Consider the following 23,386-nt stretch of genomic DNA (forward strand, 5'->3'; position numbering starts at 1 on the left):
GGGGCTTTGTCACCCATAGTGTGGCCTCTAAAACACTGAAGCAAATATTTTAAAAAGTTGCTTTAGATTAGACGCCGACAGCGAATTTTGGTTTTCTTGAATTTTCCTTAGTATTTTTTTGTGAAATACTTTCATGTGTTACACTGGCCCATTTTTTCATACTGGTGGACTTTTTACGTTGTTTTCTTCCGCATAAAGACACATGGAATGGATAATCCATGTAAATCAAGAGAAGGACACTGACAAAATGCTTGATACTCAAATTATTTTGAATGTGTACACTTCAAGTCAATTAACTATACTGGTAAGGGTGATAATAAAAGACCAAAAGCAGGTATAGTTTAATGTATTTTAATAGCAAACTTACAGGAACAGCACAGAAGACAGACAACATTAAAAACATGTACTTGCATGTAGGACAACTCAGTTAGAAAAGTATAGTGAATGGATGGAATCTACTGTATGATAAAAATGCTACAAACACCATTTAGTTGCCATCAATAAGAAATTTACTTGTTTTAAAAAAATCCAAATGCTGGCATTGTCCAGAAAAATTTAACAGGTTTATTTATAATTGTTATAAAGTTGAACTGCTGAAACTTGTTCACTGAAACATTTTGACTTTCATTAATGCTTTATGTCCCCGCATTTATATTAAAAATTCACACACAAATGAAAATGGAAAAACTGCCAATACCTGATTTCTGCCCCTATTTTTCCACTTGCAATCATATACTTAGGTACCTTTTGACCCCATGGGAAAAAAAAAATATCTAACATTCAGAACTACCAATAACAGGAAGAAGAGAATTTTTTTTTTTTTTTTTTTTTAAAGAATGAAATGTTTCCCATCATAGTGGATTCTTAAGCACGTTCTCCACGTATGCGGCGTGCTAGCTGGATGTCTTTTGGCATAATTGTTACACGTTTGGCATGGATAGCACACAGGTTGGTGTCTTCAAAAAGGCCAACCAGATAGGCCTCACTTGCCTCCTACAACAGGAATAAAGAAAAACAATGGTATTACCGACAGTTAAGATACATCTGTTATCGGCTAAAATAAAATCAGGTTTTTGAATCCCTAAAAAACATACCTCATAAGAGGTTTACTAGTTTACCAAATAGCTTAAATTTTTAAAACCTGTGGGATAAAGCTAAAAGGCAGCATAGGAAAAGTGCAAAGCTCAAGTATGTAAATCTTTATCAAATCACACAAAAGTCAAATTGTTTCATTACCAAGAAAGTTTAGTATTTCTAATGTTAGTATGTGATTTCTAATGAACGGAAATGTCTTGAGTAAAGAAATCAAATTTAAACTCTAATATTCTTATCCTTACAAAGATAAATGGAATCGTGTATCTAATTCAAAGTAATACCCACCCCCAGTGTCTCCTTATTCTGAATCCTACTTACTCCAAGATTATCTGAACCTTTGCCTTGCCAAGTAATCCAATATAGCTGACAACTGGTTTCCATCTATGGTCATCTACCTTTCTTTTTACACCTGAGTTTTATCAGAGTACTCTCCAGGTTTCAGAACACATCAGATTAGTGTCTTATTTATATACTCTGACCTGACCTATTTTGCTTAGGAGATGCACCCCCACGCCCCATCCTCTACCAAGTTAACCTTCCTCTACATGCCTCAATCTGTAATGACATTTGTTATCCTCTAGTTATTAATGTTGATTCACCTGGTTTTTCCTATTACACTAAAAAATTCTTTGAATACATCCTCTTATCCCTATTACTCAAAAACTACTAGTTGTGTATGATCCATTAACATTTGATATGTAAACAGGAAAAAAGGGAACTTCTACTTATAATGAACTTTTAAATTGTTAGTAAATCTTACAGTTGTCTGAAAAATCCTTTAGCTTAAAACATGTTTCCTCATTTTGAAGTGAAGCAACTGTTTTGTTTCACTCATCCAGTCGCGAGCCCAACTGTTTTAGATTAGAAGCACTGAGAGGTTACTTGGCCTTCTCTCTTTATCTATGAAGATATCTCTCCCGTCTAAGATATATTTAGAAAAGTTTTTAGTTGCTATTTTTGTCCTCATTAAAAAAATTATTTCTATTTTGTAATCTTTAGGTAATGAAACTAAGGAACACAAAAATACTTGAGCAATCCAAGCCCGTAACACTTAAAATTTGCTTCATCCAAATTTTACTAACTCTGCAGGTCTTCCTGCAGCATTTGTTACCAAGAGCTGAGTCTTACCTAGTCTTTAGGCCTCGCTCAAGCCTGTTCCATGAAGGAGAAAGCAAGCACTTCTCTTGCCCCCGGTATCCAGGTGCAAGTAACCTTGAATTCCTCCTTCCTTGGCACTCGCTGGCCTTGTACACCAGCCATCTTTTAATGCCCTTAAATTACTTTATAGAGATCTCATTTTATACACATAATGTCTTGCTCTCAAGTAGATGTTCAATAAATATGTGTTGGGTCATTTTTATAGCAAACCCTAATTTAAATTTGCATCTTCTATATAATTAGTCCCTCATATTATAACTACTCCAAATAATGTACTAATAACAGTCTTTAATACTCAGGGATTCATTATTAAAATACTCTAGAAATGGGTAAAAAGTCTGGAAAACACGGCATACTGTAGCCTACTCTTAAAGATTCACAAACGCCTATCACATACTAGGGGTGAAGTTCTTCAGAAAAGAAACCAGTTTAATTTTCTCATCTCACCTCAAGATTATAAAAAATATAGAACACTTTTGCAAAATGCAGCAGTATGAAATGCTATATGGACAAGCCAACAGGTCTTGTGATTCTGAGACCCTTTAAGAGTGGTATGATCTATAGGCTCCCCTGGTACTATGACGGTTGGGGCTCTCACTGTTGTCTTAGAACCTAGTTATGTTTTACAGGTTTGTGTGTCTGGTCAACTCTGGGAGAAGATTCAACACACAGAAGGGATTTGACAACCCATATATTTCCAATTCCATTACCAATACCAAAGTCTCCTAAACATTAAGGCCATAATGGCACTAAAGACTGCCATGTTAATTTATAGCCCAACAAACACAATTTTGAGATAATGGCAAATAACCAAACAAAACTTACAATTAGGAGGCAACATTAATTTATAACATTTTGAATATATCCAATGTCTGACTTTTCCACCATTTCAAAACACTTATGTCCATTTTTAACATAAAAATACCTTACTTCAAACTCTCAGATGCTGAAGGCAAAAGCTGTTTTACGTTAATCAATTCTTGATTATCTATGGCAAGCCCAGAAAAACTTCTCTACCAGCCCCAATGGACTACCTCCTCCTCCTCATTTGGTTTGTATTAGAAAAGTTGTAAATTGTTTAATTCTAAAGCCAAAAATAAAGTGACTTTTTGAATTCTATTTCAACTGCTTTCTTCTACTATATTTCCATGAGCAAACACTCCATTCTCTATATCCTTAAAATAATGGAAGTATATGTATAAAAAAAGAAAATATAATGAAGAACATGTAACAAAGATCACTCTTTCCAAGAAAGAGCTATCTAATGCTAGACTATGGGCAGCAGATGAGCATTTTGCTCAAAACCAATATAGCCACACTTACTGACAAATATATAATACCTTAACAGCAACAGTGGGAGTTTACACATAAATTAAAAAGACGATAGTCTTTTACCCAGATTGTTTAGTAATCTTAATTTACAAGTCTGTACAATGACATTTAAACTCAACAAAGGAAGTTTACACATGACTGTAAAAGACAATAGTCTCTTACCCAGAATGTTTATTAGCAATCTCAATTTACAGCTATCACTGACAATCAAGCTAAAAAATGTTGGACTTTCAAGTATAATGTGTTCTTAGAGCACAGTCTGGCTGTCAACTAGAACACAAAATTAGCAGCTTTATATCAATGCTAAGATTCTTAGTAGTAATATTTCTGTGTTTAAAATATAGTGGGGGAAATGTGATTTGTAATTGCATTAATAAATGAAATAGGATCTGAAGATAATCACTGATTAAAACAGAAAATAAAGCTTTAAGTGACAGCACTGGAAGATTTTAGTAGTTTGAAATTTCAATTCATTGAGAATTTAATGGATGCCTACTCCTGGAATTCACCAATCAAAGGAAGTTCAAACTAACCATAGAAACAGCTCGACCAATTACACTTCAGTATAGAATCCACCTATCAAATCCTTCTCACTTATAAAGCAAAAGCTTGGCACAGCAACAGCAGCCTGAAAACCATCCAATGGAGTATATGTAGATTCTACATGCCTCTCCCCAGAGGTTCTGATGCACATCTCAGTGGTGGTGCCAAGCAATCTGCATTTTTATTATCTCCAACCCCATGCTCTGATAGAGGAGGTAGTTTTATCATATTTTGAGATACACTGATCTAGGGAATGCCAAATGCAATATAAAATAGATTACTTAAGTTATTGATGTTAATTATTTGCACATATCTAAACAAATTATCTTACCTCTGGGCATTCTGAGTTTTAATCTTGGCACAAACCACAAAGATTTCAAATACATAACCACCCTTAAAATAGTATTTCTCAAAGTTCTGACATCCTGGAGCCAAGAGTAAATTCAAAAAGCTTACCATTTAAGTGAAAATTCCCAACCCTTTAGCAAACGACAAGTCTTCAAATCCCCGTCCCTTCACAGACGGGGCGTCATCTTTAAGCTCACCCTTCCTCCTTCCAGCCAGTGCAGTCCCGCCATCCCTGCTTCTTCTTCCAGTCCACTGCACGAGTCTTTACGAGTCTTTAACGCTGCCTCTTCCCACCCTAGCCAGTGTGCTCTCTTCACTTGCGTGTGCCTCTCCAGTTCAAGACGTTTACTCTAACATTTCTTTTACATCAATCACTGTTTGAAACCGATTACCATTACAGACCTTCAGTCTCGTATCTTAATGTCCTGCAACATCCATAAGCCAAACCTTTCCCCCTTAAATGTCGTTTTCAATGCAATGCTTAAAATTTTTAAATAGTATAATGGAATGCACATCAGGCTTTGGAGTCAGATAGGTTCAAATTATAATTCTGTGACCCAAATGGATTCAGATTTCATGTTCTGTGTGTATGGCCTTGAGCAACTTAACCTGACCATCTGAACGGTGAAATAAAGATAGCCTACCCTACAGGCTTGTGATTAAATTATATATATACACACACAAAGATTTAGAATTGTGCTTGGTACACAGCAAGACTTGACTCAGAGCTGACCCACCCGCCATTTTACCTGCAAAGCACCAATAGCTGCACTCTGGAAGCGCAGATCTGTTTTGAAGTCCTGAGCAATTTCTCGCACCAGACGCTGGAAGGGAAGTTTGCGAATCAGAAGTTCAGTGGACTTTTGATAACGTCTAATTTCACGGAGCGCCACAGTACCAGGCCTTAAAAAACAAAGAAAGAAAGAAATTGTTACTATATACATTCAACTCATAAAAGGATAAGTGGTCAGCCTTAAATAAATACAGGCATTTTTTCAAAAAATAAACCACCCAACTTTTCTTTAGGTTCTGTATGGAATTTCACTTATCAATTTATAAGCTGAATATTCAAGTCTATTAAGAGTAACAGTATCCTGGCAAAGTTTATTACAGTACTAGTTACTTTATTCATCTTTAACATGTATCACTTCTGTCATAATTACAGCTCCAAAGATATTAGGCCACTAATAACGAAGTCAAATTGTTCAGGCTCCTCACTGTTTGGCACCACTTTCCTTTCCACCTGAACCCTCAATTCTTCTATAAGACCTACCAACGCAACCCAGTGAGTTTCATTTAAAAATACACTTGTGTTTGATTTCCCAGAATACCTTTACTTTGACTACTGCCCATTCCTCATATATGATTACATCTGAATACTCCTGATGATAGAAATACCAAATAAGTGGGATTTTTTATTATGTAATTGTCAGTGAAAAATTTACCTCAATTCTGACTTATTTCTTCCACTGTATGAGCTTTTATTTTAGGCTAACAGTAAAATTATTTGCAGACTACCTAAGTATGGACAACTTATGCCCTCTAATGGCAGATGCCTTTAATAACAGTGTTCGGGGTAGCTCAAAACCAAATGCTAAGAGGAAATAAACCAATTCAAACAAATGAGGATGGGAACTTGACTAAAACAAATGCCCCAATCTTATTATTTTGCCAAAAGCAAGAATATCCTCAAAATGTATTTTAAAATAACACTTTACTATTAAAAAAATATTTCTAATGACTAAGTAAAATGTTAATTCTATTAACATTATTAGTGATGTAGTAGGTCTCCTTTGGGCTATGGGCAAGATTACGGCTTCAAAACTGAACATGTTCCCAATGAAACCTAACCCTAAATTTTATAAGATTTAAAATTTTATTAGCAAATATTCAAAAAAGGGAAAACGTCAGTTCCCCCAAAGCAAAAGTTTGCTTACTCTACACCTTTTTGTTAGATCATACGGATGCTGCTTCAGGATTCTGTCCCATTATTTTCCCTCTTATTTTTAATACCTGTAACGATGAGGTTTCTTCACCCCTCCAGTAGAGGGCGCACTCTTGCGAGCGGCTTTTGTAGCCAGTTGCTTCCTCGGTGCTTTACCACCGGTCGATTTGCGGGCAGTCTGCTTTGTACGAGCCATGGTATAGGACCTCCTTACTTACCTACCAGCATCAAAAAAAAAAAAAAAGCAAGCAAAATCATCACATGCAACTACCAAACATACAAGTTTTCCTGCTACTACACTCCCCCCCCCAAATCTGGACATATGATCAGAATAAAATATAATGACTGTAATGTTACGTAATTTGAAAGGGTGCAGATTACGTCTACCACCCAAATGCGACTTCTTGAAACAAACTGTAGTACTAGAGAAAATTGTTAGCATTAAACACCAATCATCTCTCAAAAATGCTAAATCTGAGCGGCAACCGGCAAAACAAAAAGACCCCTAACAGCCTTTGCTTCAATTCCTTTAATTAAAGCAGAAATTAGAAATGTCTGTAAACATAAACAAGTCAAAAGGACGAAGCCACAAACCACAAAAAGGTCGAGTCAAATTACAGCGAAAAAGGTTTCAGCGCCCCCCCCCCCGCAGTCTCCCCTCCCTGGCGTCTGGCAGTTGATAGATTGCTGTAAATATCTGAAAACATTCCTGTTTTTGCATCTCTACAGTTATGTTGACAAAAAGGCGTCTCGAAAATCCAGAGGAACAACAGCTACCACCAGCGAGCATTCTACAAAGCATCGTCTTCGCGGCAGTCCGACCAGGCTCCGCAAAGAAAAAAAAAAAAAAAAAAGTGCCCCGCACCCAAGGCTTTAATTAACGCACCGGCCGACGGGTCCACCCCAAGCACCACATAAACTTTTGGTTTCGCCTCCTCCGGCCCCTGGGCTCGGGGTCCCCCAGCCTCCCGCCTCGCTCCCAGCGTCTCGCGCAGGCACCAACTCGGCTTCCAGACCAGAACAAAATGGAAACAATCGCAAAACGTATCCGATTTCCTTCCGAAGAGACAAAACACCAAAACGCTCGAAAATACCCCGATCCCCTGCCACGTGCCGCCCTCCAAAAAATGCAAAAGTTTTTTTTTTTTGCATTTCGGATGCATCAAGTTTCCGCTTCTCCAAAAAAGGAGAAAAAAATGTCCCTCTGTAAAAAATTTTCCTCCTTTTCTGAAATGGGGAAGAGAGAAACGGGGGAAAAAATATGGTCGGTGACCAGAGAAGAGAGACAAGATGGTGAAGCTTAGCAACAACTGTGGGGAGGCAGCAAAAAGCGAGTTACCCCGGGGTGGGAAGCGGCGGCGATTTCCACCCTTTTCCCGCCCGAAAACTGGGGGCCGGGGCCCGGGGGCGGTAGTTAAGAGGCCCGCGCGGGTCCTGGTGAAGGTCTGGGGTCCCGGAAAGGGGCAGCGGGCGGGATTTCACCGAAGAAAGAGGAGCCAGCGGCGTGGGGAGGAGGGAGGGCAGGCTCGGCGCCGCGGCAGTTGCTGCTGTTGGGCTGAGGCGGCGAGAGACGGGGGAGCCGCCGCCGCCTGAGGGTAGAGGGAAACTCGCTCCTCACCTCCATTTCTGGGCCAAAAAGTTTGTGAGCCAAGCCGGAGGGGCTGTGGGCCCCCTCCCCGCGCCGCCGGGGCTCTGCCCGCGGCTGACGGCAAGCGGGTCTCGGTTCCGGGGAAGCGGGCAGACAGGGAAACTTACCCCCCTTCTCCTTCGGCTGGAGCTCGGCGAGCTAGAGGCGGCGCTGGCGTTAGAGAGCGACGGCGGCGCGGCGGCGGCTGCGAACACAATTGAAAGATGGCTGACACCGAGGCTATCCCCCAACACACGCCGCCCCGCCCCCGCGCCGCGCGCCAACCAATCACACACAATGGAGGGAAGGCTCGGCCCCGCCCCCGCGCCCCCGCTCTCGCCACGCCCCCGCCCCTCCCCCCGCGCGCCCGTTCGCTGGCGCGCGCTCGCCCCTCCCCTGCGCACCGCCCGCTCCCTCCTCTCCGCCGCCTCGCGCCGTGTGTGTACAAACACAAAAGACATGCCGAGGGGCCGCCGGCTCCCGCCGAGACGGCCGCCCGCCCCCGTCCCGACTCCGGCTCGGGGGCCTCGCACCCCCACCCTGCTCCGTGCGCACACGTCATCGAACTCGCGAAGCCTGGGTTTGGGGCGCCGAGGGGGAAGTGCGGGGGAGGGGCGGGTGGGAGGAGGCACGGCGGGTGAACGCCCGGCCGGCGGGCGTCTCGGGCCGCGGCCGGGAACGCGGGGGGGACGGGGCTCCCGCTCCCGCGCGGGCCCAGGCGCGCGCCCCCGAGGTGCCGTGGCCTGCGTGGGGGCGGGGAGGAGGACGCTGCCGGCCGGGTCGCTGCGCCCGGGTTATATACACTCCGACAGGAAGCTTGGAGACGGAGGCCAGGAGTCCTGCGTCTACTTTCGGATCGCGCTGCTCGAGCAGCTGGCGGGCGGACACCCCTCTGCCCGCTTTCGCTCCGGGCCAGGTGCGGCGGGTCTGCTCGTAGACAACTTTATCCGCTGAGACACCGGCCCCCGCCGAGGGCAGTCGGCGGCGGGGTGCGAGCCGCGCAGCGGCCGGTCCGCACGGGCTCGGCCACCGGGGACGCCCAGCCCCTCGCAGGTGCTGTCTGCCCAAGGCCGAGGGGACCGAGTTCGCCTTCTTCCTGGGCCGGATGTCTGAAGCAAGATGGCTGTGTTTTGTAAGCCTCTAAAACAATATAGAATACACAGTTTACTGCACAGAGCCTGACTACCAGTCCCGCCAGCTTCTCCTAACAGCCAGTTGGGCCTTTTAACCGTGTCAGTATTCGGTAGAATTGTCAAATCAGGGTAATCAAATGTCAGCAGCTTCTGCATAGTTTAGATGCGGCAGAAAACAGCAGAAATAAGAAAACGTGGTTTGCGGTTGTTATGTTTACCCATTTTCCAGTCCTCAGTAGCGTCAGTCATCAGCCTCAGACTTTCTACGTCTCAGGTTATCCACATTATCAGTTCATTGGCCTAGAATATCAACCACCCAGGTGGTATTGACAACTGCGAGTGAAGGTTTTCAGTAGAAGTGTCATGCAGCCATCCCATAGGATAGTGAAGGAGATAACATTTCATAGATGAAGGGCACTATTCTTTGGAATCTGAACATCTTAGAAAGCATCTTAGTCATAAACATTATCCTGAAACGGATAAATGGAAATCAGATATGGGGGGAGGGAATAGATTTGTCCAAGGTCACTTAAGTGAGGAACAGACCCAGGAGAAACAAAACAAAAATCCAGGCCTCCTGTTACATTATTATTTAATGAATGTTAAGTGGCCGCGGCTGCTGTGAAGAGCGCATGTAGTCTGCCAGCCTATCCTAACAGCACATATGCCAAAAGAACAAACAAAAAAACCCAAGACTGAGCTGCCAGCGAAGAGTTGCCATAATTTGGGCCACGAAGAGTTTTTGTTTTGCTTGATTTTTGTTTTGCTTGCTTTTTGTTTTGTTTTGTTTTCAGGAAACCAAAATATTTATTGTTGGGTTTATCCAAGAAGGCTGTTCTACATCGACTGAATTCATCATATCTTTGGGAAATGTTAAATGACAGGTAATGTTCTCTTTCTATGCTAGATTTTTCCATAGCTCCTATTTTTTTGGCTTTAAAGCATTTCTAAGGAAAGGAAAGATTACTTGAGGTGAAATAGTTCTGATCTTTGATTATCTGAACTAATTCAGCTGTCCATCTATAAAATGAAAGTAATACTCATCTATGTGAAGATAGGCCTCAAGTTTTCTAGTAGGATCCAGTACATAAGCACCTGGGTTACCTACCTAGTGGCTTCAGGAAGTTCCCTCACTGAGTGAATATTTATTGAGTGCCAACTATATGCTAGGCATTGTTCTGGATACTGGAAATAAAGCAGTGAACAACACAAGCAATGCTTCTGCCTTCATGAGGCTTATGATCTCTGGAAGCATTGCCTTGCCCAGGGAAGCAGCACTTGGAGGATGGGGAGGAAGGGGAGGTCCTTTGGAGCCCTATGAGTGGTGAAAACTAGCTAAGGGGGACTGAAGACTTTATAGAGTCCAGATGATGGGTGGAAGAGAGCTGCGGGGGCAAAAAGGGGTTCTGCAGGGTCAGTTCTGAATTGGCTGTGCTTCTAGAACTCTTGGGCTAATGATGGCCTCAACATTTGGAGTTAAAAAAATTGGAGAGGATGGGAACAAAAGCTTTTAAGTTAAAACATTTTCTCTAGAATAGAATGCTTAATGGCCACTAATTTATATTTGTTTATAAGTGAAAGGAAAAAAAAAAAGGATTTTGAAAGCACCATGATTATGTAACATTCGCTTAGAGTCAGTCAAGTGCTATTTACCGCCTCATGGCTACTGTTTTTGGACACGCTTTCCTCACGCCCACTATCACGTCTGATTTAAATCCATCATATTTGTCTACTTGTTTATTACCCATCTCCTCTCCAAAGGATGTACATACAACCTAGGACACTAGTGGCCTTATCTGTCTCTTTCCTCTGGTCTTGCACTGCCACCCACACTCTACCCCCAATTTGCTGTCACTACCTACTAGGTGATCTCATCCAGTTTCATGGAAATTGTCAAAGATGTGACAAAACTAGAGAGAATAATATAATGAACCCCCATGTACCCATCACCTAGCTTCAAAATGATCTACTCGTGACCAATCTTGTGTGTTATCTGTATCTCTCCTCTCTCTCCTTCCCTCCCCTACTTGAGTTATTTTGAAGCAAATCCCAGATTTTTTATATCATTTCATCTGTAGATATTTGAGTATGTATTGTAGGAACCCAATGAATGTTTGAAATACCTATACTGAGGCTTTGGATCCCAGTCTTTTCTCCAAAACTGTCCTGGCATTATGATTTACTCAACTGCTAAAATCAAAAAGTGTAGGCGTCTTCCTTAAGCCTCCCTTTCTTTCACCCCCAGACTTCTATTGGACCAACCTCTGAAAAGCATCTCAATATGACCTACTCCTCGCCTCACCTCTCACCTGCTCCCCCAGTCACTTCCTGTATGACCTCTCTCTCTTCACTCCTGCACCTCTATATCCCGTTCTCTACTGCAGCATGCAGAAATTAGGTTTATAGAAAGTAAATCAGATTAAGCCACACCTTTGCTTAAATCCAATCAGTGGCCTCCCACTGCTCTTGGTTAAAACTGGCACTTGCAGGACCTGGCCTCACTCCTGCCCACCCTCATGGCACCTGAATGCTGTCCCCGGCTCTTCACTGGGCCTGCTGGCTCACTCATCTTCTAAGGCAACATTTCTCACTTTTCCATGTCTTTTTACTCTTAGAAAACGATTGGATTTGTGTAGTACACGAAAGCAAAGTCGAGGGGATTTGAAGCTATTCTATAGAACTTGATGGAAAAATATATATTTTTATATTACATAATCACTGTAGGAGAAAATACTATGTTTCAAGGAAGGTATTAATTAATATCAAACGTGTAAAACTTACAAATAAACTATTTTCAAAGGTTTTAGTTAGAAACATTGAGCTTAATCCATGAACATATTTTTTGATACCAGGTTTTACGGCCATATGCCATTCCTGATTAAGACTTTTTAATGAAGAGCGGTTCAAATTCTTGATGATCTCATCATTGAAAAACTTTGTTCACACAAGTAGGTGGTAAAAAATTAAAAATAATTGTTTTTAATCATTCAAAAAAGTTGAACAGTTGAAGTTATATGTTGAAAATTCTTCCCTTTCTTTCATTGACAAATCTTGAAATTTCTTGTGAATGGATTATGAATCCAATTAAACTTTTTAAAGGTCAAGTATTTAAAAATAATGATGTAGTTCAGATTTGCAAAACATACCCTGCAGCTGCCTTGGTCATAACCCAAAAGGTTCTGTACACTAAATTGGAGAGAAGTAACCTGATAGGAAGACAGAAATTGGGGTCTGCACCAGGAGCCCTGTTCAGCTTTTGTCCCCAGCCCTGACTGGCTGTATTTTAGGCTGCACCAATGCTCCCTGGGCATCTGGCATGGTTATTTCTCGGGCTCCACGTCAGTGATGGGCAGTGCTCCCTGCCCTGCAGGACTGAAGCGGGAACCCAGGGGCTGTGGTCACCATATCACACGGAGCAGTGAGTGGTGGGCACCGAGTATCTACTGTACTCAGCATTGCTGTGACCACGGGACACAGGTCAGGCCCATGTTGCTCAGGGTGCCCTCCAAGGTCACCCGGTAGGGGCTGCTCACAACCAGGGGCCCTGGGCCCTAGGGCTGACGTCATCTATCTTCTGGCACCACCATTGCCCATAGGGAAGGCCATTGGGCTGCTCCGAGTTCTCAGCCCCAATGTCACCCCTTAGACCTCTGAGGCCCCGAGTTCCCTGCCTCTCCCTCCTACATTATAGTGTCACATTTCCATGCTTATTTCCCTCATAGTAACTTACAAGCTGACATGTTGTTGATTTCTTTACTGATCTGTGGTCTTCCTGACTGCACTGTCAACATAGAACAAGAACTTTTGATATTTTTATACAATTTGATATTTTATATACTATACAACTTGTATAGGACCTTGCCCATGCCAGACACAGCAAATATTTGATTGATCAATTAAAAGTGACCATATTTTATAAAGTTTTACAGTCAATTGTAAGATTCATTTTTGCAGAATATGCACATGTGAAAAAAAACATGTCTCTTAAGAGCTAATGAGGTATGATCTGTTTCTCAGTATTCTCATCAGTAAAAGAAAGATAAATATTTTTCTCATGGTGAAGTTGTTTGGATGAAGTGTGCCAGTTGGACCAGGGCTGTCACTATGAATGCTTTATTAGTTTTGAACACTCATTAAATGATTAATGGCATCATCTATTCTTATCATTATTCCCTGCTCACCAAGCAACCTGGTGACTACATTTGGTCTGTATGTAGATCCAAGACACCTCCCCCCCCATATCCAGGAGATCTTCACGTGCCCTCTGCGCATGAGCAAATGGCCGTCCCGGTGAGCTGGGTTGGTAGAGGTCTGCCGTGAGGAACGAATGCCAAGAAGTTGATTTCTGAGACCACAAGGCCCCGAGCCATGCCTTGTGCTATATAGAGTTCACAGTGTGAGTGGCACCTGGTGACGCTTCGGGGACATTAGGCAGCCTTTGAGACACTCCCCAGCCCCTTCAAACTCCAACATTCTGATACAACGATTTCGACATTTCTAAAGTATTAATAAACAGGTAGTAAAATTCTAGGAAAAAAGCCTTTGCAGGATCTGCTCGCTGCTCATTAGGTGTGGACACAGAGCAGGTCAGTTGAACAAACATCTGTTGAGTGCCCACTGGCTGTTTGGCGCTGTGTGAGGCACTTGGTACAAAGGCGAAAAGATGACACTTCCCCATTGCAAAAGGGATGATCTCAACGCAGGGAAGAAGGCATTCTGGGGGCTCTGTGGGGCCATAAGGAAACCTCAGAGTCTGGGAACGTTTGGGAAGGGACGGTCTGTAAACTTTACTTAAAATGTTTGAAAAATTTTAAATTTTTTTCTCGTTACAAAGAAGGAAGCAATTACAGAGAATGACAGCCGACCCTCAAACAACACAGTTTTGAACCGCACGGTTCCACTTAAGTGTGGATTTCTTTCAATACAGTACTGTAAATATATTTTCTCTTATGATTTTCTTAATAGCCTTTTCTTTAGCTTATTTTATTCTAAGAATATAGTATGTAATACATATACAAAATATATGTTAATTGATTTTATGTTATCGATAAGGCTTCCAGTCAACAGTAGGCTATTAGTAGTAGTTAAAGTTTTGAGGGAGTCAAAAGGTTTGTGTGGATTTTCGACTATAGAGGGGACTTGGTACCCCTGACCCTTTATTGCTCCGGGGTCATGTCTAACACTTTGAGTTTATATTTTCAGATATTTTGACTTCTTTCCAACATATGATAGTCATACATTAACATGCATAAATATGATATTCACATACAAACTTTTTTCTTTTTTTTTTAAATAGGAATTTACATGAGCCTGGAAGGATGAGTAGGAATAGATTAGGCAAAGAAGAGGTGGAAGGGTGTTCCAAGTAGAGGGAACAGCATGAACAAAGGTAAGCAAACACATTCATAAAACCAGGGCGCATATATCAAGGCGGAAAATCTCAGGCGAGGAGGCTGGAGAATGACCAGGGACTTGGTCCTAGACAACCTTGTCTGTCACGCTCATTCAGTTGAGCCGTGGGGGAAGATAAGAAGGGAGGAGACACGGTTAGATTTTCCTGTGTGATTGTCGTGTTGGCAGCAGGGTGGGTGGCGAGTTTGAGGGAGTGTAAGGCTGAAAGCAAAGAATTTGCGACAAAATAGATGGACCTCGAGGGCATTGTGGTAAGTGAAGTGTTAGAGAAAAAACATACTGTATGATCCACCTATATGTAGAAACTAAGACACACACACAAACAAAAAAACAAAACCAAGCTCGTAGATAGATGCGGAGAACAGATTGGTGGTCGCCAGGGGCGGAAGCGAGGGGGGCGTTGAGGAGTGGGTGAAATGGGTGAAGAAGATCAAAACGTACAAACTTCCAGTTGTAAAATTAATAAGTCGCGGAGGCGTAATGTACAGCATGGTGACTGTACTTAGTAATACTGTACTGTATATATGAAAGTTGCCAAGAGGATAAATCTTAAAAGTTGTATCACAAGAAAAAATAATTTTGTAATTATACACGGCGATGGATGTTAACTAGACATTATGGTGTTCGTTTCGTAATATATACAAACATCAAATCGTTATGTTGTACACCTGAAACTAATATAATGTTATATGTAAATTATATCTAAGCTAAAAAGTATCTCCATTCAGCAAGTATAAAAGAAAGACCGAAGGCAAAGCAACTCATGAGACCTCAAAAATGCTTGTTTTTTTACACTTAAAGATGTAGTCAGTTTTACCTCCTTAATTAATCCAAGAAGAATTTAGCTCTTCAGCAGAGGTAGTTTAATGATTTGATTATATCAAATTCCAAGGGACTTAGACATCTCTGCTTATCCTGTGCTTTCATCTGGCAGACTCGTAACAATAATGGCAGTGGTTATAATATAATAGTACAGATAGGTAATGTTTAATATGCATATATGGTATGTCAGGCACTGTGCTGCGTGTGTTAGGTATGTTTTCTCAAGTAACAATATGTATGCATATTTTGCCCCATTGAGATGACAGAGAGGCTGAGGAAGGGCAGGCGAGCTCGGGGAAGACCCGGGAGGCTCCACCCTGCCCCTGCTCGAAAGGCCGTGTTCTGCAGCCCACATGATTTGTAAACTTTTTACTAAAATTAGTCATAGTTATGAGAAACTTAACCTTGAAAATCTTTAAACTGGCCACATTTGATAATATGCTTACCTCCCAAGAATTGGTCAAATTTTCTGGAGTGTCATTTAAATATAACCCATAAATAAGAACCTCCAAGAGGTGGCTCAAATCTGGAATGTAAATCAAAATGCTTAATGTTAAGAGCTGCATCCTCACGTTCATTGCAGCATTATTTACAAGAGCCAAAATATGGAAGTAACCAAAGTGTCCAGTGAGGAATGGATAAAGAAGATGTCTCTCACACACACACACGAATATTACTCAGCCATAAAAAAAGAATGAAATCTTGCCCTTCGTGACAACATGAATATGATATAGGGAAGAGGCATGAGAATGACACAAATTGACTAAATATTAAATCAGGTTATGGTCAGAGCCTCCAAGTGCTGATCAGCCCTCCAGCCAGACCGTAAAGAACCCACAGAACAAAGACGATCCCTGCAGAGATTACTAATAACTGTTTACCCACACCTTTAACACAACGTACCTATGCCATGATAGGAAAACAGGAAAACGAAGTTTTTAAGTTAGACCTTACACAAAAGAAACCCAACCATTCATTCCTCATGGCAAGACATCCGACAATCTACAGAATGAAAACTGAGGTTACTAACAGGCCTTTAACGCAGCATATCCATACTTTGAAAGGAAAACACATATAAACCAAATGCCTTAAACACTTGGGTCTCATTCTTTGTCTCTGAGAGGAGACCATGGCTCTGTCTGTGGAGCGTTATTCCTTCTTTGATAAACTTTTCTTTCGTCTTTAATTCTGGCTTGCACTTGAACTCTTTTCTGCGTGGAGTCAAGAACCTTATCTTGGTGTGGGACTCCCCACTGTCTGCATCAGACAGACCTGGAGGATGTTATGCTAAGTGAAAAAATATGGACAACTACCATGTGATCTCTCTTAAATGTGGATTCTAAAAAAAAAAACAAAAGAAATAAACAAGACAGAAACAACACTCACAGAAACAAAACAAACAAAGTTGTCAGGAGAGGTGGGGAAGGGGAATGAGAGGTACAAACTTCCAGTTAAAAAATAAATACGTTACGGGAATGTAATGTACAGCACAGGGGATATAGTCGATGTTATAATAACTTTGATGACAGATGGTTACTAGACATCATGTATAAATGCTGAATAACCATGTCGTACACCTGAAACTAATATAATACTCTATGTTGACTATAATTTTTAAAAGCTGAAGTAATATTCAGAGTGATTAGTATCTAACGGCAAAATTCCTCTAGCAAAGAGAGTGAATATAAACCATTTGCAGTTAACCTATTAGAGGCACTTAGCAAATACTTTTCTACCATTTTTACTTCCTTGGGGTGTAGAGGTGCTGCTATTCCATAGCCTGCAGAGGAGTGAAGTGGCTGAACCAGGGGAGTCCCAGCTGTAGGATCCCCAACTCAATCACTCTGCACCCCTGGAACATGGTTTTCAGAGCCCCTGAGAGAGGCTGAAAGCTTATTAAATGGACTGAACTAATGTGAAGGGCCTGGCTCTCTGTAGGTGCCCTGTGAATGTTATTTTCCCCTTCCCTTTGTCAATGGATGGCTGTTTGGTTTGTGTCTAGCTATGGCTTATTGTTCTACTAGAAAACAATAGAGTCATTCCCATATATTGCACCTGTGAGTAGAGCTGGAGCAACACTGAGAGGCAACAATGCTTTCCAAGGGATTTACATAGAGGGTGGAGCCTTCCTGGGACCGTTGAGAGTTTGGCCTCAGACTCTAATCTACTAAAAGACTCTTCTTCTGAGAAAGCTACCCTAGTTGTGGTTTCTTCATGCCCATGTATTTGTCTGCCGTCGCTTTGTTTCAGATGAATCATTGGAAATTGTGGTTTGGAGAACTATTTAAGGGTTCCCCTATTTAAGTGTTCCCCTGTTCCTTACCTGGTTTAAAACACACACACACACACACACACACACACACACACACACACCCCAATGTATCTGTTTATTATCCATTTTTTTTTACCTGTACTTGATGTACTAAAATTGAGAGGCATTGTTTAATGAATTTGTCATGAGAATCATTTCAAAACTTCATCTTGACACATTGGTTTGATGACAGCGATGAGAGGAAATAGACACCATCAGACGCTGGTGACCGGAAGGCAGTTCGCCATGTATGTCGAGGGCAGGGAGCAGATTCGTGGTCTGAGCCTGTTAACTCAACTTCTAGAATCTAAGGAAGAATTAAAAACAAAAAAATCGCACGTACAGTGATCTTTATTGCATATTTATTAGCACCAGTGAAAATACAAATGGAAATATAATTAATATATTTTAGTAACCTAAATGAAATATTATTCTTTCATTAGAATGCTTTCTTTAAAAATGTTTATTAGAAACATTTTTTAAATGTAATGTTAGTGGAGAAAGTAAGATATAAAATTATGTACTTATTTTTAAATCAATTATTTTACCAATTCTGAGCTCAAAAAATTGTGTATTTATTTTGGTAAATGCTGGCAAAATTGTGCTTGTATATGCCTATACACAAGGATGGTGGTTTTATGGGTGAATTGTTTTTCTTCTTAATTTTCAAAATTTTAATAATATAATTATAGTATTTTTATAGTGGAAAGATTTTTAATGAAAGAACTATTATAAGTACAATTAGAACCATATGACATTATGATGAGAATTTTCAGAACTAAAAATACAAGGACACATAGCCCGACTTATGGTCAGGCCATAAGACACAGGGTCTGAAACTGGAACTGTTCCCCACCAGGACACACGTGTATATGTGAACCGACAAGTGATGGCTGCAAGCGTTGTTCGAGGCAACCTGTCAAGACACTGTGTTACAGGTGACTCATGGCCACCCACGGTGTCAGAGTCACAGGGCATTGCAAGCTGTCAAGGGACCAAATAAAGTTGACACCCTCCTATGGCTAACACAATGAGTCTTTTCAGCAATTGTGCCACCCAGGAAGCTTCAGTGTGGGGAGCGTCATCATTCCATACAAAGGCAAGTCCCATCAGTGTAACTGTCATGAATGCTGGTACAGAAGCTTTACGACGTCTTACCCATGACTTAGAAGCTTTTTGATGGGGTGTGGATGACCACATTCTGCCACTTTCTCCTCTCTTGACACACTGACCTTGCCGTCCTAGGAGGGGAGGCTTCCTCCTAGCCATGCATTCAGCAGGACGTCCTCGACAGTGCTTGACAATAAACCAGATGTCACTGTTTTCTGGTTTCACTCTCTGATACTGTACAAACTCCAAATCAAGTTTTAATGAAACACTGTTGCTCTATGTCCTAAAGAGTCATTCACTTATTTAGTCATTTGTTCATTTATTCAAGGATTAATTAAAACAGGCACATATTAGATACTGTAATTAAAGAGCATGGGAAAACCTCCCCCTCCCCCTTTCCAGTTTATAAGTTAAATCAGAGTCATAGAAATCGCTGGAGAAGGGGAGGGTCTGTGTGCTTGAGACCTGGTGATCAGTGTGATGGGCCACATGTTCTTCAGATCATGGGGCTCAGTGGGGACGGGGGGACTCCAGGAATTGTGGCAGAGAGCAGGCCTCGGGGGTGTACCCCCAGAGAGGCCTTGGTGAGAGGAGATTCAGGGAGGGGAGGGAGACACTGAGGACGGACGTCACATCCTAGACCATTTTGCTTCTGTCTGTCTCTTGCGTGGGGTACAGTAGGACTGTCACTTTTCCTTCCCGAATCCACATCTGGAGTTTGGCCCCCTATGGGTGGTTCCGCTAACAGGAGTGCATGTGTGGCCATTTGCCGAAGAGGCTCCCTAGGAATTTATTGAGAAAATTTCTTTGCTACCTGGGATTCGATGCTTACCAAGAATCAGTCTGAGCAAATTCCTCAGTGTTGGACCAGCCGTCAACATTCTCAGGGTGGGCGGGCGCTGCTTATTGTTTCTTCCCCTACCAGAGGCTGGCAGTGGTACAGGCTTCCCCTTCGTCCACTGAGCACGTGTCTACTCAGCCTTCAGGTGGTCTAGCCTTTATGTTTTCACCTTTGAGAGGCTTTCCGGAGAGTACCAAGCAAGAGATAGAGATTGACGGGAAAGGCAACTATGGTAAAGGTGTAAGGTATGTAGATAGCTACCACTGTACTGTTCTTATAACTTTTTATATGTTAAAATTTTCATTAAAATGTTAGGGGTGGGGAAGAAAAAAAAAATCCAGGCCAGAGACAGGAGAGGAGCCAAGAGAGAATTCAGAAGAACGGCATCATTTTGAAACAAAGTTGGGAAAAAGGCTGTGTGGCAAGGCTGGGTGATGTTCCAGACAGGCCTGAGGACAAAGTGAAGGGCGAAGAACGGGCCGCCATTTTCATGTTTCATTCAGTTCTTCGGTGGCCAGAGGAAGTTCTCACTGAGCACGACAAACCTCAACAAAATCACCCCAGACGTCTGTTTTTACTTTGACAGTTGCAACACGAGAATGGAAATGCAAACTGATTTTGCAGGAGCACTAACTCTGAAACGAGTTTGCTGAGAGGAAAGCTCGCCCTGCCCACTGCTGGTGGACCAGGGTGGGGGTCTGGCCCTGAGGCCAGCTATCCTGTGAATTGGCTGCCATCGTTTTGTGGGTAAGAGTGGCCTTTGGAGAGAACATTGAGCAGAAGACCTTGGTCATGAGTGAGATAAACAGAGCAGCCACTTTATTTTTTTTGAGAGGCAGGGCTGAAGGAACCAGAAACCCTGGGAGAGCACAGAGCAGCTTCTCTTCCTGTCCATCCGGTCCCCAAAGGCTCTATCTGCTACACCCTGTTTCCTGCTCTTGAATCTAAGAACCCACAGTTGCACTTCTGCCCTCCAGCATGGCCTGCCCGCCCCACCCTCTTTGGACCGAGCTAGCTTCTTGCAACCGAATCACTTGATGTGGAGCAGCATCTCCTCCTTATCTGGGGCTCCCCAGACACCCCCTTCCCTAGGCGGCCCAGCCCCTGTGTAAATCTCCGCCGAAAGACTGAACCCACACATTCTTGTCACATCCCTGTCCACAGGGATTGAAACTGATTAGTTCCCGCCTGTGGTTCTAACCCCTGGTACAATTCCTGATAGTAAACACTCAAAGACCGGCTTTGAATGAATGAAGTGTTTGTCCCCAAGCCTGGCTGGGCTCCCTGGGCTTGCCCTCCGCGGCTTTTCACCTGCCTGTGCTCAGGTCTGTCTCCTTCCTTGCACCAGCCCTTCCAATTGCTCCGGGCACCCAGCCCACGGCCCCTCCTGGCAGTAATAACGGCTGACGTTGGCTGAGTGCACATTACGGGCTATGCTGAGTGTTTCTGTGTTTTCCGGGTGTTACGTCCTTTAATCCTCCTAAAACCTAGGAAGCAAATCGGTTATTAGCACCCCTGTTCTACAGATGAGGAAGCTGAGGCACGGAGACTAGGTAACTAATTTGTCCAAAAGCACAAAACAGTGATTACGAGGATGCAAACCCGGCCGTCTGGCTCCAGAGTCAACACCCTTAACCCCTTATTAGTTTTGTGATTATCAAACCCAGAGACACTCGGTAGCCTCAATAAAAGAGCAGAGATACTGCTTTCCCACCCCCCCTTCCAGAAAAGAACAAGACTGTTCTTTCTGGAAGCATGGTTATGAAAAGGCGGGATCAGCTAGTTCTATTGCCCAGCACAGTCCCGGCCTCCCTGTTTCCCAAGAAGATGGAGGGAGTCAGGTGTGAATCCCACTGACACCTTCACCCCACAGACAGCAGTTCTGGACCACCGTCCCCTGCCTTGCTCAGGCCCAGAGAACTGGGTCTCCTCACCTGAGCTGCAAAGTCCCTCCTGCCTGCCTTGGAGGCTCGCCTCATCAGACACCTGAGCCAGCATCCTGGCAGAGGAGAGGTGGCTGCTAAGAACCACCAGGGCTTAACTGAAGGAGGCTGGAGGATGAGACTGTCCCCAGGGCTGTAGGCGGGATGAGACGGGGCCTTTGGGAGCCGTGACTATTACAGGCTGAGGGGCACGGGGGAAACTGGTCCGTAAGGAGGGGCTGCCTGAGAGGATGGGGGCCTTAAAGTGAGGGCAGGGAAGTTGTGTTCGAGAGTGGCAAGCCTAGCCTCTCTCCTCCAGCCCATTATTCTGGAAGCTGGAGGGCAAGGGAGCCTGGCTGATGGAGTCTTCTGGAACACAGAGCAGGGAAGAGAAGGGAGGGTCTTCAATAAACGGAGGAGGGCCGGGGCACAGTCCCTCCCCCCCCTCACCGTTGGCGGCTCCCCTCAAAGTCCCGCAGCACTATTTTTTTTCTCCTGCTCACGCTCCCCTGCAGCAGAAGAGTTTGCAATATTCGTCTTCGCTTTCTTACCACCTGTTAACGCTTACGAATCCTCACTGAATTGTAGAGTCCAAACATGCATTGAGTTATGCCAAATTTGAACACCACAAAAATATATAATATAGGAAGTAATACCCGTATAATAATAGAGCCCCGCCCCCCCACACACACACCAGAAATAACCACTGTCAAAAGTGGTTATTTGTCTAACTTTTAAAATATATGTGTAAAATCAGAATGGCTAAAATAAAAGATTGTGACAACGCTAGATGCCGGCGAGGATACAGAGAAGCAAACGGCGTCTTGAGATGCCGCTGGCGACGCAGCCGCTGCAGGGAGGAGGGTGGCCGCGTCCTGCATTATTAAGTGTGCTCTCAGCCGTGTGAGCCAGCAACGGCCATCCTGGGCGTCCGTGCCAGTGAGATGAAAACTGACGTTCACACGACAACCTGTACGTGAATGTTCGTAACAGCTTTATTTACAGTTGCCCCCAACCGGGAACGGACGTCTAAACGGCCTGGTACATCTATACCTTGGAATACCGTCCAGCAGTTAAAAGGAAGGAATTCCGGACACTCACGACAACCTAGATGGATCTCCAGGGAATTATGCGGAATGAAAAAACGTCAATCTCAGACACTTACTCAGTGCGTGATTCCGTTCATACAATGTTCTCGAAATAACGGAATGGTAGAGATTAAAAAACAGATTAATGGTGGCCAGGGGTCAAGTAGGTGAGAGGTGACTGTGGCCATAAAAAGGTGGCACAAGGGATCCGTGTGATGGGACTGTTCTTGACTGTGGTGGTCACACGAATTGACCATGTGATAAAATTGCCTAGAACTAACTACACGCACACACACACGCTTGCATTTAAAGACAGGGACATCTGAATACTGTTTGTATCCACGTCGATATCCAGGTTATGACACTGTGCTATGGTGACAGAAGAGGTCACCATTGGGGAGAAATGGGTGAGGGACCTCTCTCTCTGTTATTTCTTTTAAAATGTCTTACTGAGCTCTAATTCACACCCCATAAGATTCACCCTTTTTATATGTACAACTCAGTAGTTTCAGTGGTAGCCACAGAGTTGTGCAAACACCACCACTATCTAGTTTTGGAACGTTTTCGTCACTCCGAAAAGAAACCCTATACCCATTAGTAGTCACTTCTCATTCTTCCCTTCGCCACCCAGCCCCTGACAACCACTAATCTACTTTCTGTTTCTATGCCTTTGCCTATTCTAGATTATTTTATGTAAAT

The 23,386-nt window shown here is 43.0% G+C and overlaps 1 protein-coding gene and 1 long non-coding RNA gene across 4 annotated transcripts; one reads left to right on the forward strand and one right to left on the reverse strand.

Moving 5' to 3' along the window:
- Positions 1 to 335: 335 nt before the first annotated feature.
- Positions 336 to 8,304, reverse strand: LOC107517108 (histone H3.3A). Its single transcript, XM_016157471.2, has 4 exons — positions 8,177 to 8,304; positions 6,490 to 6,639; positions 5,226 to 5,379; positions 336 to 993 (listed from the first exon to the last, which is right to left on the reverse strand). The coding sequence occupies exons 2-4, from the start codon at positions 6,615 to 6,617 to the stop codon at positions 865 to 867; spliced, it is 411 nt and encodes a 136-aa protein (XP_016012957.1). The 5' UTR covers positions 6,618 to 6,639; positions 8,177 to 8,304; the 3' UTR covers positions 336 to 864.
- Positions 8,305 to 8,970: 666 nt separating this feature from the next.
- On the forward strand, positions 8,971 to 20,439 carry LOC107517109. Of its 3 annotated transcripts, none has more exons than XR_004955394.1 (4): positions 8,971 to 10,065; positions 12,034 to 12,129; positions 14,478 to 14,570; positions 19,762 to 20,439. It is a non-coding gene; the product is annotated as an uncharacterized LOC107517109 (long non-coding RNA). The 3 variants fall into 3 exon arrangements; XR_001598448.2 differs by lacking the exon at positions 19,762 to 20,439 and adding an exon at positions 18,586 to 18,757; XR_001598449.2 differs by lacking the exons at positions 12,034 to 12,129; positions 19,762 to 20,439 and adding an exon at positions 18,586 to 18,757.
- Positions 20,440 to 23,386: the final 2,947 nt, after the last annotated feature.

Source organism: Rousettus aegyptiacus, unplaced genomic scaffold, assembly GCF_014176215.1.
Source record: "Rousettus aegyptiacus isolate mRouAeg1 unplaced genomic scaffold, mRouAeg1.p scaffold_m13_p_18, whole genome shotgun sequence".
NCBI classification, from domain to species: Eukaryota; Metazoa; Chordata; class Mammalia; order Chiroptera; family Pteropodidae; genus Rousettus; species Rousettus aegyptiacus.